Source organism: Protopterus annectens, chromosome 3.part1 (assembly GCF_019279795.1).
Source record: "Protopterus annectens isolate FY-2018-M chromosome 3.part1, PAN1.0, whole genome shotgun sequence".
NCBI lineage: Eukaryota > Metazoa > Chordata > Ceratodontiformes > Protopteridae > Protopterus > Protopterus annectens.
Genome location: NC_056732.1, coordinates 1,884,503,489 through 1,884,519,473, shown reverse-complemented (window position 1 = coordinate 1,884,519,473; position 15,985 = coordinate 1,884,503,489). Strand labels below are relative to the sequence as shown.

Genomic DNA, 15,985 nt, shown 5'->3' with positions numbered 1-15,985 from the left:
TAGGAGACAAGACAAGAGTATAGGTATAGGGCTTTGGTGCGATCTGCATAAGGCGTGTTGTTTACAGCCTGTATTCTTTTTGTGAGGAACCACTGTGGATGTTCCACTTGTTGCATGTCCCTGGTTCGGTACATACAGGGGGGGGTCATTGTGGTCAATGATGGGTTTGATGAGTTCTGAATACAGTGGAACAATGGCTTCCTTGGAGATGATGCCATGCCCTTATTTATAAGTAGAACAGCATAGAATGATTTTATTACCACTTTAGGCATATGCTGGTCAAAAACCAGTTCACTATCTACATTCATACCCAAATCCCTGATTACTGCTTCTACTCTTAGATGTATGTTATCAATGAGGTAATTACCTAGAGTGGCTGACTTCCCAAGAGGTAGCATTATGCCATTCTTGGGATTGAGTTTTACATTGTGACTTCAAGTCACTTCTTTGTGTTAGTCCTTCCTGTAGGGTGTTGGTGTCCTGGGGAGATTCTCTAACTGCTCCTATTTTCAAATCATCTTCAAACTCGGTCAGCCAGAGACCTTTGACATTAGACTTGACTTCCGAGAAATAGATGCCAAAAAGGAGCAGACCCAGAACACAGCCTTGAGGGACTCCACTAGTGACTGATCTCTTTGTGGAGGTGGTCTTCCATATCCTTATTTCCTGGGTCCTGTCTGAGAGCCAGCTGGCTATCCAGTATATAATGTGTGAGTTTATGCCTATATCCATGAGTGCTCAACAAAGGCAGTATATCCAATGCTTTAGCCAGAATAAGACAGGCAATATGGACCATTTTGCCTTCAGCCATTGCCTTGGTGACCTTGTTAAAGAATATTTGCCTCAACAAAACCAAATGGGGTTGGATCCAGAGTTTGAATACTTTCTGTGTCCTAAATATTAATTTCCATATTGTTTTGCATATGAGACTACTGGGACTTATAGGTCTGTAGTGTCTGTGGTCCTTTGATGGTCTGCTCTTGTGCAGAGGGCTGGCCATTGTATTTCTTAATATGTGTGACAGAAAGACTATCTGGAGGTTAAAATTAGACAGTGACTCCAGTGGTCCTGTTAGGTCATGTTTCAGGCAATTTAGAAGGCATCCTGAGATGTTATCAGAGCCCATCAGTGTATTATTTCTGGTGTTACAGACTGTATCTAGGACCTGTTCTGTAGTAATACTTGGGAGGGAGGTTATTTTATGACGTCTCCAGGGGAGAAGCTAAGGGAGAGATGGTAAAACTGGAGCTGAATTCGTTAAACAGCAGATTTGTTATATCTTCTGGCTCTGTGTAGGTGGCTGCATTTACAATTAGTTCTGTTGACTGCTCTGTACTGCCTTTGAGATTTAGAATATAACTAAAGAAAGCCTTGTGATTGACCTTTGACTAAGAGGCTATTTTTACCTCAAATCTGGCTTTAGAAAACTTAATTTACCCTTTTAAATGTTTGCTTAGATTGATGAATGTGTTTTCATCATGTTGGGTGTAGCACTTCTTAATCTCAGCTATGACTTTTTTCTTTTGTTCTACATCCTGTTTATGTTTGGATTCCATCAAAGTGGCTTGTTTTTTGAGGTAGTTCTGAACTTATTTCTGGTAGACACAGCTGTCTCTATGCATTTACTGATGTGATTGTGTAGGGTTTCTTTGAACAATTCTGCAAAGGCAGCCGAGTTCCAAGAATTGGGGGGGGGGCTTGTAAATTTGACAGATTATCACTTAGTAGTAGGACGTTTGCCTTAGAATAGTTCCTAAATGTCGCAGGGTTAGTTGTCACTGAACTGATTTGTATTATAAAGTAAGACAGCTTTGTGGTCTGACCGTACCAGGGAGGACAGTACACTGGGGGGGGGGGGGTACAACATTCTCTCACATTTGTAAGTGCAAGGTTGAGTATGTTTGCACCCCTACTGGGTGTATGAATTATCTGGTCCAACATGTTTGTGTTTACAAAGTCCAGGAATCTATGGGACTGTAAGCTTCTGGTCATCTAAGTATCCCAGTTTATATGGGGTAGCTAGTCACCCATGAATATGATATTGGATTCAATTTTTAGGGCCTCCAGTAAGTCCAAGTATGAGTTATGGGTTACTTGGGTAATACAGGGTGACCTATAGTTTGCATGAATATGATATGGGACTTTTCATATGGAAATCTAGACATGGAGAAGCTGAAGCATATCATCCTGTTTAACTAGTCTTGAGATGAGATTGGTATTGATATAGCTTGAGACACCTCTATCTTTGGATCCTACCTGTGGAACAGCTGATGTGAACATGTGGCTAGCATTGTAGACCTGCACTTCCAGGATGCTCTCTGAGGCTTTAACATGCCATTGGCAAACTGAAACAACAAAGAACAATGTTAGAGATAGGAATTCCAGGCAGACAGTACGTCTCCTTGACTATGTTCTGTTGTTACTAAGTATCTTCTTGTCAGTATACAGTATTTGTGTGTTTCACTTTACTGTTGCCACATCATAACAAATGCTATTTTATGATATTCTGTTTAGGCTATAACATTCACTATATAATATATTTTAATCTTAATACTATTGCGATATGCAGGAAAAGCTGAAAACTGCTGAAGCTGCTCTAAAGCTCAGAATGAACGACCTAAATAAATACCAAAGCCAGCAACAACAGCTCATCTCTGATGTCCAGGTAAGGCAATGGACTTCTTTTTGTTTGTTTACCTCATGAAAATCATAACTGCTGCAGTTTGTGTAGGCAGATGTTGGCAAACATGGTCACCTATCACAAAGTGCACAAACAAAGAGCCATTGTCTGGCAGCTGGTACAGAGGACATTCTGGTAGTTGGTGCAAAGTATTAAGGCAGTGAACTGTTAAAGAGAAGGCACAGGGTTTGGTTCGAGTGATTTGGGACAATTGAGAATTTGGGATAGGCTAATTAATGTTCTCACGAACTGCATACCTAGTAACTACCGATTAACCTATAAAATATATTCAGGTATCTGCAGTTTTAGCTCTGTAGTTAGGTGTTCCTAGCAAAGTGTCTCAAAGAGACAGAAAATACACCCCTGGGATTACTTCATTGGCTCTGCTTGACAGAGGCTCAGTTAATTAATCAATGGGGTGGTGAAAGCCGACACTGGCTAGGTCTATAAATGCCCTTGGGCAGATAGCCTAGTACCTACATAGAGGTTATTGGCTTCTGATGTGCAGATATTTCTAATGGTGCAAATGCAATGCAACCAGTAAAACAAAGCCTAGGTAGAAATCTAGACTTCAGAACAAGACTGGTTCTTGCTGATGTCTCAGGTTTTTCATTCAGTGCCTGTAAAAGCACATCTAGAATGGTTTTCTTCTGCATTGCATAAAGGTCACTCATATGTGTTTTATAGTTGTTTTGGTTATTTCTTGTGCACCAAACATTATTGCTACATTTTCTTCCACTTATTGCAAACTATTTTATTTTTGTGCATAAGCCACTTCAGAGTTGCATGCCTCATTTTAAAAGACACTGTAGTGTCTGGGAGAAACTACCAGTCAGCAGTTCAGTTTATATTAATTTTACTTTATATGCAGCACCTGGTTTTCTTGATTTCTGTATCTTGGGAATATGCTAGAGAGTAAATGTATTATTTCATTCATTCCTTCTCTGATATGTGCAGTATATTTCATAGGTTTCTGACAAATCAGAGGCTATTTCACCAAGGAGAAGTGCAAGGTAAAGAATGACTCCTGAAAGGAATCATGGTCCATTGCAGGACTACAACATTGGTAACTGCAGGTCCCCTTCTATGTCCACTGCAGAGCTTACTGATGATCTAAATCAGCTCAATAAATTATTCATCGACCCTAATACTGTTTATACAGGTGGACAAAAGGAACATTTTTATACTATGTTAATATAGGTAATACACACACACACAAAAATGGGCTCGATAGTAATCAATTCTCTCTCTTAAATGACAAAAAAATCTATCCACAACCAGTCTTCCCATTTTTCCACATGAGGTCCAGGTGTTACTTCAAAAGAGCTTATGTGAAACAATCCTGTGTTGGTTTATGCTTGACTGTGCAACTGCCAGGTAAGAGATTTATTTTGATTTATATTTTATTTCATTTATCTTTTACCACTGTTTTTCACTTTTTGCAGGAAGAAAGGGAAAAGCTTCAAGACAAGAAGATTTACTTTGATTGATATTTTGTCATTTTATGTTTAATTTTCACTGTATGTTGTTAGAAAGGGATAGGTTTTAGACAGGTGAGCTCTAGCCATCCCAAGGGGGCTAGTCAGCTATAAATTTACACAAACTACAGAGTGGACAATCCAGAGCTTATCTGAAACAGTCCTTCCTGTGTTGGTTTGTAATTTATTGATCTTTAATGTAAAAAACAGGTACAACTGCAAGTGATGTAAAAGAATTCCAACTTTTGTGTGACTTTCACAACTGGTATGGTCAGAGCAACAACTTTATTCTATTTAATTTAATAGTTAGTTGTATAGTGTTTGTGTGACTTTTCTCATAGACGTTGATTTAAAAACTCTTTGAATTCTTTGCTTACTGATATTTTAGAATTCTTTATTAATTTGCAGCTGAATATGGATCGCTTAAATGAGTATCCTATTAATAATTTGCTAAAGCACACATATTTTGTACAGTGTATTAAATGCTATGCATATCTGCATATATGCAGAGAGCATCCCTGTCTTACCAGGCTGTACCTCATTCCACACTTTCAGACCCCAAAATGAGGTCTGGAAGAATAAGGGTTGTGGAGTCTCTATCTTCATTAAAGACAGGCACACCTCCAGACAGGTTTACCAGCATGATGCAATGGAATTATTCAAAGTGTGACTGACAGTTGGCAAGACACCCATCCTAGTTATAGCCATAATCTTCTTCCATGTCCCAGGACACCCACTCCTCCTACCTGGACCTGCATGACTAGACCAAGGTATCCCCTAACACCCTGATCCTTGTTGACTTCAACTACCCCACCATAGACTGGGTGAACTATTCCTGCACTAAGGCACTCACCCAATGATTCTTTGACTTCATCAACTCTAAAACACTAGACCAGCTGGCCTCATCCCCCACAAGGGGAGATAACATACTGGACTTGGTTCTCACCAACATGGGTGACCACTGCACCACTCCCATAGTATGTTCTTCCCTGGTGAGATCAGATCATAAGTCTACCACATTCGAAGTTTCTAACCCACCCAACTCCTCCCCAGCCATAACCAAGCTAAAGAAGTCTCAAAAGCTGACTATACTCTCCTAAGGGAGAGTATCAGCAACTTCACATCACCCCCCCCCCCAGAGGATGCAGACAACTATGCTGAACAGTACACCAGTGCAGTACACAAGCACCTGTACAACTGCATGGACTCAGCCATATCCAGCAGAAATAAAACCTGCTCCTCAAGGAAACACAAACCTGTGTGGTGGATACCCTCTATCAACAGGCTTTATAACAAAAGGAAGAAACTGTTCTCCAAGGGTGTAAAGGAACAAGTCCCAAATCGGAAAATCTTCCTCCTCTGCCTCAACAAGCAAAGTAGATCACTAGTGAAAAACTCCAAAGCCAATTAACTCAACAAAAGCTATTATTGATATAACTCATATTCAATGGGTTACTCTTCAAATTGTCTGAATTTGCTATTCTGTGTATTAGTCAATGTATATACCTGATTATATTAGAATGTACTGTACACTTTCAATCCAATACCTGATTATATTAGAATGTACTGTAGTCTTTCAAACTATCTTTGTACTACTTGGAGCTTTTCTCCCTGGGCCTCTACTGAAAACGGGCACTTGCCCAGCTGGACCTTCCCAGTAAACAAATGTAAAATAAAATAAAATAAAATAAATAACTAAAATAAATAAATTATGAGTTGAAACTAGTCTCCAAAACAAGGGGAAACCACAAGCCCTTCTTCAGTTACTTTAGGAACCTCCATGGCAAAACCCAAGTTTGTTCCGAATTAGTACTTAATGGTACCAATTACACAAATCCTGTCAACTTAGCTAACCTGCTAGCGGATATGTTCAGTGCAAACTTCACCCCCTTATTGCCCCCCAAAGTCCCTGTCAACATCCCCAGTACTTGTATCATACCTCACATCTCCATAGATCAAGTGTTAAAGGCCCTATCCAAGGCAAAGAACACCGCTTCCTGGAGACCTATTAATATCCCAGGCTGTATTCTGCACCATCTCCAGCAAGAACTAGCTTCACCATTGAGCAACCTATTCAACCACAGCCTAATTACAGGCTTCATACCAGCAGACTGGAGAACCACCAGTGTCATCCCCTTGCACAAAGGTGGTGCCACTACTGACCCAGGAAACTATCACACCATTAGCTTGACAAGTCTGATCTGTAATGCCACGGAGCGTATTATTATGGATCTCATAAATAAGGACATAGACAATCTCCAAAAACTCAACCCCACCCAATTCAGATTTGTCAGGGGCAGATCTTGCCTATTGAACCTAGTTGACTTCTTTGAGACTGTCACCAAGGCTCTGTATAAGGGAAAGTCAGTAAAGCAGACCAAGGTCTTTGATAAAATCCCCCACTCAGGCATCATCGAAAAGCTAACACAACTTGGTGTTAATCCCTATCTTGTTAGATGGGTGGCCAGCTGGCTCACATATAGGACACACAAGGTCATAATAGGTGCCACCACCTCACCTCTGTCAGCAGACCTGTCACTAGTGTTGTTCCCCAGGGATCTGTCCTGGGACCCGTACTGTTTGACATCTACTTCTCAGAGGTCCAGGCAAAGGCAAAGGGCCTGTGTTTGCCCAAGTCTGTGGATGACTGCAAGTTGGGTGCTGTCACTGACTCCCCAAATTATGTTAACATACTGCAAGAGGGTCTCACATCTACAAATAACTGGTGCTAAAGTCATGGCATTAAGTTAAACACAAAAAAAGGTATTATTATACCATTCAGCAAAAACATGGCCCCTACTGATTACCACATTAGTGGCAACGTCCTAAGCACACAACCTGTGGTGAGAGACCTGGGTACTCAGGATGACAACGATCTCACATTTGACCATCCTGTGGCGGAAGTGGTCAGAAAATACTTTTACTTGCTTCATCTCATAAGTAAAGGGATTGCATTCAGAAAAAAGGAGGTTATTACCTCTCTGTACTCCTCCCTCATTAGACTTATAATTGAATATAACACCCCATTTGGTATGTACCTCTCCAAACACCTACACCAATTGGAAAGGCCACAGAAATACTTCACAAAGAGAATCCATGGCCTCCAACACCTGTCCTCTGTGGACAGGCTCAAATCATTATCACTTTACTCAGTATCATACAGATTGCCTAGAGGTTATCTGTGTCTCACCCACAAGGCAATATCGGACCCTGCCCTACTAGAGATGCTCCATATTCATAAGTCTAACTCCTTGTACATTACCCATTCAATAGGCATAAATCTAATATGTGGCATCAACAAAACCTGCTGGAGAGTTAGATTTGTCTCCCAGAGGCTGCCCCATCTCTGGAATAGACTTCCTATACACGTGAAACAGAGCACCTCACTGACCCTCTTCAAGTGCAACCTTGATGAGTGGATGAGAAACCACAGATTTGTCCTAGGGGTTCCACCTTTGTCCTTCACTGACAGGGATTACAGGTGCTGACTGAGGTTTCCCTTTTTGGGGATACACTCTTGGCTAGGCTTGTAAGGGTCACAGGGCCATTAGCCTAGTAACCTCCTATGATACTATATTTAAAGGTAACACCTGGTAACCCTGGTGATCTGTGTTTAAGGGCCACAGGGCCATTAGCCTAATAACCTCCTATGATCCTATATTTAAAGGTAACACCTGGCAACCCTGGTGATCTGTGTTCCTCGTGTGAACGGTTGGACGATTTGCTTACCGTTATTAGAAGTAAATCAAGACTCACTGATGATGTTTGCACTTGTGCAATTGGCATGGCTTGGAGAACTGTTGTCACATATATTAACAAGATAGTACTACTGACAACTTGGGAAGTTTGAATACGAGCATTCAGCAATCTGAGGATACAGAGCATAAAGAAAATAAAAAAGAATGGAGGAAGTTCACAACAAGTAACCAGAAAGAATAATAAAGTGATTAATGTCTGTAAGGCAAAGAAAACACATATTAAAAACACACAGTTTTGTCATGCAACACACAGATTATAGGGGGTGATTACATTGTTATATCAGAAAGCTTTCAGTCTACAGAAAAAAGATATCATTATTCCAAAAGAGAAGACAGAAAAAAGAGGCAAGGTGTAGGGGAAAAGGAAAAAATGAAAACTGAATGCGGAAGGATTTAACATTAATGTAAGAAAATAAAAGGCGAAAGACAAACGTTAACAACATGGCAACAAAGCCAGCTGTATGAGAATTGTATGATTGCAAATGTTATATACAATTAACGGTGGGATTAATAAGACTAATGGTGATGAAGATCATTCCCTTGTAACAGCCGATAGAGCAGACATTGCTGAATTAGGAGTTGGACATTCTTCAGATCTGGTCAGAAAAAATATTCTTGTAAGTGATAGTTACCCTTGCAGAGAAGATAATGAACATTAAATAGTGTTATGCTTGCCAGGAGCAAAGATCGAAGATGTAAGAAAGGCCTTAAAATACCTTAGTGTAAGGAAATATATGTCTGTTTTTATTAATGTTGGTACAAATGATCTCATCCACAAGGACTGTCTGACTGTTAGCAGGGAATTTACAATCCTCTTAATTAATATAGCTTGTACTGGTGTTAGAATGCATTTTTCACAAATCACATATAGTAAGGAGAGTCAGGTCACTGCGATTTAAAATATTTTTGAGTAAATATCTACATGAAAAAATATGCCTTTTTTAAAAAAATAGAAATGTGTAGATCATCCAAGCCTAAACTGGGGTACAACTGTCAAGATCAGAGAAGAGAATTTTTGCAGTAGATATTTTGCAGTATTTGACAAACATAAGGCAGGATTTTTACCAGGTCAAAAATTTAACAGTTCACAGATAGCAACATTTGATGCATCTCTGGTGATTGATAATGCTAGGAGCATTGATAATAACATTTTTTTTGGAAACTTTGGTATGTTTCTACAAGATTGATGTTGTTATTCTTTGTAAAACATAGTTAAAGAACCATGCCTGGAAACCAGTTCTGTCAGAGTATAAATGTTTTACTGTAACAGATATTCTAACAAGGTGCAATGGTAAAGGTTAACTTAGAAAAGTTAAAAAATAATTCCTCTGCAGATAATGAACAGTTGCAGCTAATTAGTGGGAGGAGCTGAAAAACAGCATTCTTCTTTAACTAGAAATTTTGGGGGCATCTTTATTTACCTGGAGTGCATATTTGACTTGTTTCTGACTGACTATTACTGAGCTCTGTCTCCATTTGATTTTCTTACCCACCCACCCAACTGTTGCTGTACTCTTAAACTTGGTGGCTTTTCAGTTTGCCCACCCCTACTATTAATCTAATTGTGTACACTCCTCATAGTCCCATCTCATCAGCTCATTCTACTGAGTACAGAGAGATCAGATGGGAAGTCCTACCCCCTTACTCTGTTAAACTTGAATTATTGTTTGTTTCCTGCCTTCCACTTACTTAAAAATTGCACTTTATTTAGCTGCTTTTACTGCAACTGTTCTTCTTCCTACATTATTACTTTATTTTGCTTTTAGCTGCTTGTTCTTAAAAGTGTTCAGTTGCATTTATTCGGATGCATTTATTGCTGCTTGTTAGCAGCCTGATTAAAATATAACTGTTGTTCTAAGCCTCTTAGTTTTGATTTAAGCACTTGGGCTTCAAACTACTTATATTACATAAGGAAGGTTTGCAGTCTACATTCTTGATGTAGGACAGGAGACTTACGTCCTTCTAAGCTAGGAATTGTTGGTTGAAGGCTTATTGTGTCTGTTATTTTAAAAGTGTCTTAGTTCTGGTTTAAGTGCTTGGGTTTTAGGCCAGTTATTTTACATTGAGAAGGTTTGTGGTCTACGCTGTTGTGGGATGAGATGGTAGTTTCCACCCTTCTGAGCTGGGAGTTGCTGGTTGAAGGCTTATTCTGCCTGTTATTCTAAGTGTCTTTGCTATGGTTTAAGCTCAATTAATCAGAGCTGCTCTCTGTTTGGTGTCCTTTGCCAAAGGTCCAGAGTGTCTCTGCTCAAATTTAAGCCACCCAAAGCTAGGAATAAGAAATTAAGCTTAGTTTGATCTGTACTCTTTTATCGGTATTTTACTGTTTTACTGCATTAATCTGTGCCTTTTTTACTGTTTTTACTGTTTGTGTCTGCTTATTACCTGCACTTATTTTGCACTGAAAAACTGCTTAGTTAGCATAGACTACATCCAGAGTCCAGAGTTGCTGAATCTTACCTGTTTTTCATACACTTGAACTCAGATCCAGCTATCTTATATTAAGAAGGGGTCCCCTGCACCCTTGTGGCACAAGCCTGTGAATATAGCCTTGTCTAAACTGGGGATAGATGGAGGAAGGATCATTGTGTGATTTCCTATTGGCAGTCTAGTTGAAAACTGTTTAATTCTGACTGTAAATAAGCCTCACATTTGCAAGGTTTTTGGCTCAATTAACCAGAGCTACTCTACATTTGGTGTCCTTTGCCAGAGGTCCAAAATGTTTCTGCTTGAATCCAAACCATCCAAAGCTAGGAACAAGAAATTAAGCTTATTTTGAGTTTGAGCTGCACTTTTTTGTCTGTATTTGACTGTTTTACTACATTAATTTGTGCATTCTGACTGTTTTTACTGTTTGTGCCTGCTTATTACCTGCACTCGTTTTGCACTGAAATATTACTTAGCATAGACTAGATCCAGACTTGCTGAGTCTAGTCTGTTTTTCATACACTTAAATCGAGCCATCTTACATTAAGAAGGGCTTCCCTATAGCTTTGTGGTGGAAGAGTGTGGATATAACTTTGTCTGAGCTGGGGATTGCTGAAGAAAAGTTCATTGTGTGATTTGCTTTTGGCAGACAAGTTTAAAACTGTTTAATGTTGCCTGTATATAAGCCTCAAATTTGCACACAGTTGTGCACTGCACAACGAGGATTAGCAGTGGTGTATATATGCACAAATACCTAGAAACTATTTTGACATAGACAGTAGTCAGCGAAACCCTCCGAGATTTCCTGCTGCTCTACAGGCAATGCAACTGCCCCCTTCTGCACTGCAGAAAACTCAGCTCAGGACTTAGGAACATTGCCCCACTTTTCATCCCTGATCTTCTATAGAATACATTCCCTTGTTAATCCCAGAGCTATATCACAAATTAGTACTTAAGAATTACCTGTTACTAAGGATAGTGAGTTTTCCAACATTTCTCCAGCCAGCCTGATTGGCATGGGCATCCTGGGGCAATGTAGCAATTGCCTCATGTATACTGACAACCACTTTTTCCTGAAGCAAACGGATACTGAGTGTAAGAGATGCAACTATACTATGGAACTAGAATCAGTCTCTTGTGAAACAATAAGCAAGACATCAAACAGGTTGTCAGCACACAGTCCTCTTCACTCGGGTCAAAACACATAAACCACATATGCACAGGTACTCACTAGAAGACCAGAAACCTCCCAAATGCAAACAACCTACACATACTGGTACATGAACAGAATCCACCACTACACATAACAACACAATATCAGTGTCTCAACAATTAGGCCCCTAAAGTAAAACACCTCAAAACCTGATATCCTACTCATATGTGACTCAATAGTGAGATACACAGATGTCCCCTCACCAGGTTGGACAAGGAGAAGGTCATGGCTAGCTGCCTGTCAGGTGCCAGAATCTGTCAAATCACACACGCACTGAAGTCACTCAGTGACAATTATGTTATAACTCTGTCACAGTACATGCTGGAGTGAATGACTTGAAATGTACCTCTCTTGAATATATGAAGGTTGACATGACTGAACTCTCAGATTATATGTCCCAGGTAGGTATGTTTCTAGCCCTAATCAGCATTCTACCTTCACCTATGATGATGCCACAGTACAGACAAAAATTATTTATTTCAATAATTGGCTTGGGTTCTGGTGTCACCCTAGGGGGGATCCAGTATCTGACATTCTGGGAAGACATGGCCAACAGTCCACACTGCTTTGCCATATATGGCCTTCACTTATCTTTTTAAGGCCTTCAAATACTGGCAAAGATGCTTGTCTCCCCCCCATAGTGCTTATTTTAGGCAATGTAAAAAATATAAAGCTTCCAACATAAATAAATCCACTAGAGTAAAACTGAAGGCCATGCTGCTTAATGCTAGGAGCCTAAGCAGCAAACTGCTCTTCCTGGAAGCCTCCTCACCTTGGAAGATTCTGACATCTGTGCAGTCATTGAGACTTGGTTCGAGGCCACAGAGAGCACTCTAGCAGTACAAGGCTACAATGCTTTTTACATGTTCAGACCTCAAAACAAGCATGAAAGAACCAAAGGTGGAGGTGTATCAGTCCTCATTAAATCAAAATACACCTTGAGACTGGTAAAACAGTATGACTCTCTTGAGCTACTCCAGTTCCAAATAACTACAGGCAAAATATTCTACCACATCATTGCTATCGACAGGTTCCCCACCATGAAGCAGGGCAAGCACACCACCTACCTGGACTTGCTAGAGTCACTCAGTATACAGCCAAACAGCTTTTGGTCATGGAAGATTTCATCTATCCTTCCATCGATTGGGTGACTTACACAAGCACAAACATGATCTTTCTGAGGTTCCTGGACTTTGTTAATTCAAATTCTGAAACAGTCTGCACCCCCACAAGGGACTCAAATGTCCTAGACCTAATGCTCACCAAGATAGGGGGTAACTGCTTTACTGCTTGTGTGTTGCCCTCCCTGGTAAGATCAGACCATAATTCTATCAGTCTCATTTGAAGAAGAGATCAGACCTGACCCCCCACGGGAGCAAAACAACTAAAAAATGTCTCCAAAGCAAACTATAGCCTACTAAGCATCATCATCACCATCATCATCATCATCCCCATCACCATCCCCATCATTATCCCCATCACCATCACCATCACTACCATCATCATCATCATCCCCACCATCCCCACCATCATCACCCCCATCACCCCCATCACCCCCATCACCCCCATCACCGTCATCGTCATCGTCCCTTTTTCCCATTTTTACTACATGGGGTCAGGGTATCGTGTTAACTGTCACCAACTCTCTCGATTCAGTGCCACACTCCTGCCTTCTTTAACACTCACGCCTGACTGTCATAGATCTTCTTTCACAGTCCATCCACCTCTTTGCTGGACGTCCTCATTTCCTCTTACCTTCTTCCTGTCTGTCCCAAATCTTCCTCACCAGATTGTCTGCTGCTTTTCTACACACGTGCCCAAACCACCATAATTTGTTATCCTTGATCTTTTCTGCAATTGGAGGTACTTTGGCTTCTGCTCTTATGTCCTCATTTCTTCATCTGTCCCACAGCGTGCATCCTACCACCTTTCTCAGGCACTTCATTTCCATCACTTCTAGCTTCTTCAACTGTTCTGCCTTTACTGCCCAGGTTTCTGTACCACACAGTATTACTGGTCACACCACTGTCTTGTACACCTTACTTTTTAGCTTCTTTGTCATTCTTCTGTCATAGACTACACCTGATACTCTATGCCAGTTGGCTGCAGCCCCTCTGATTCTAGCTTTGACCTCTTCATTCAGGCTACCCTTTTCCTCAACTACCCCTCCCAGATACTTGAAGCTGGTTACCTGTTCCACTATCTTCCTTCTATCTCTATTCTCAGCTTCTTCTGATTTCCCCAATTTGCTGCCATTTCCACCATTTTATCTGTGCTTAGTTTCATTCCATGTGCCTTCAGATTTGCATTCCATTCTCATATCCTTTGAAGTTCTAGCACAGAGTCTGCCTGTACTGCAACATTGTCTGCATACAGCAGCTTTGTCGATCTGTCCCCTCCAACCTGTTTGCTAATGTAGTCCATCACCAGTATGGACAGCAGTGGGCTCAGAGCTGAACCCTGATGTGCACCCACACCCACTGGGAACCCCTCTGTGAGGCTGAACACTGTTTGTACTTGAGTCACTGGGTCCTTGTACATAACCTGCACTAATTCTACCAGTGTTTCTGTCACTTCAAACCACGGCAATACTGCCAAGATCAGCTTTCTTGGGACCTTGTCATATGCTTTCTCCAAGTCTAGGAATGCCCAGTTGGAGTCTCTCCTCATCTGTAGTGTTTTCTCAGGTATCTGTCTCAATGCAAATATCAGGTCAGTTGTGCTACATCCTGATCTGAATCCAAACTGCTCATCTCCCATCTTACATTCTACTACTCTGTGTATCAATTTATCAATCACCCTCTCCAGATCTTTCATGCAATGTGGTAGGAGTTTGATGCCTCTGTACTGCCCACAGTTGTGGCTGTACCCTTTGTTTTACACTGGCACAAGTATGCTTATTCTCCAGTCATATGGGAAACGCCTTTCTCTCCACACTGCCTAGTACCCTCAGGAGCCATTTCTCCCCCATCTCACCCAGCATCTTTATCATATCTGCTGTGACCTCATCTGAGCCTGCTGCTTTCCCTGACTTCATCTTCCTTAGCCAGCAGTGGCTCCTATGCACAAGAGTACAGAAATGCCCTATATAGCCTCGCCGTACTTAAGACTATAACCATGTCCTCCCAGAAAACAAACCACCCTGGTAGACTGTAAGTATAAATAAGTTCACTCTCAAAACACTCTTGGTGTACCCCATTCTTGGTGCACCCTGCTCAGTAACTGCCCCTCATAGTAATAGCAATCCCTATACTGAAGGATACCTCTTTCTGATTTATACATCATATCTGATGGATCAAACTCATGTTTGTAAATATGTAAATAATGTTTACTCTGACACAGGACTGATTCAACTACAAGTGTGTGCATTCTTTGCTTTGTATTTTTATAATATTGTACAACTCAATTTCTTATCTTATGTTACTGTAAATGTTATTTTTATTTTGTAAACTGTTTGTTTTGGAGCTTTTCTCCTTGGGTCTCCACTAAAAATGGGCCACAAGCCCAGCTGGACTAACCGCGTTAACAAATGTCAATAAATAAATAAATAAATAAATAAATAAAGTTATATAACAAAAGAAAGAAACCCCTATCTAAGAACAAAAGGAATAAACTGCTGCAGAAAAGAGGAAAATCCAAGAATGCAAAAAACTCCCTTACCAGCCTCAGTAAGAAGCTGAGATTCCTCATAAAATCCCCCAAAGCTAGTTACAAAAATAAAATTGTCAAAGATTCCAAAGACAACCACATGGCATTCTATAAATGTCAAGAATCTAAATGGCCATGCTGAGATCTGCTCTGAGCTACAACAGAATGGCATTAAATATACTGATCCCAAGGATATTGCCAATATCCAGGCAGATCGATTCAGTGCAAACTTCACCCCACTATCACCCCCTAAAGGGCCCATCTCAATACTGTAAGATTGCCAAATTCCAGTAATAATGGCCAGACAGCTAAAAAACGCACTCTCCAAAGCTAAGAATACAGTATCCATGGGACCAGACGACATCCTGGGCTGTGTACTACATGAACTACAAAATGAACTGGCACCTCACCTAAGTGTCATGTTTAATCATAGGCTCACCTCAGGCTTTGTGCCCACTGAGTTGCACACAGCTACAGTAATCCCACTCCACAAGGCAGATCTACCTTGGATCCTGGGAACTACTACCCGATCAGTTTGACGAGCCTGATCTGCAAGGCCATGGAACATATTATCATGGAACTTATAAACAAAGACATTGGCAACTTTCAAACACTGGACCCCACCCAGTTTGGGTTCGTGAAGGGCGGATCTTGTCTCCTGAACCTGTCTGACTTCTTTGAATCAGTCTCCAGAGCTGTCGAAGAGGGTAAGATAGTCCACACAGCCTATCTGGACCTCGCCAAAGCCTTTGACACCATCCCCCACTCTGGAATCATAGAT

At 40.8% G+C, this 15,985-nt stretch overlaps 1 protein-coding gene across 1 annotated transcript in view; it reads left to right on the top strand.

The window, feature by feature from the left end:
- Nucleotides 1–15,985, top strand: part of LOC122798804 (zinc-binding protein A33-like) — a 55,499-nt gene that overhangs the window by 14,865 nt on the left and 24,649 nt on the right. The window contains exon 2 of the mRNA XM_044067927.1: nt 2,570–2,665. Within this exon, the coding sequence (XP_043923862.1) occupies nt 2,570–2,665 (96 nt within the window). The remainder of the gene's footprint in view (nt 1–2,569; nt 2,666–15,985) is intronic.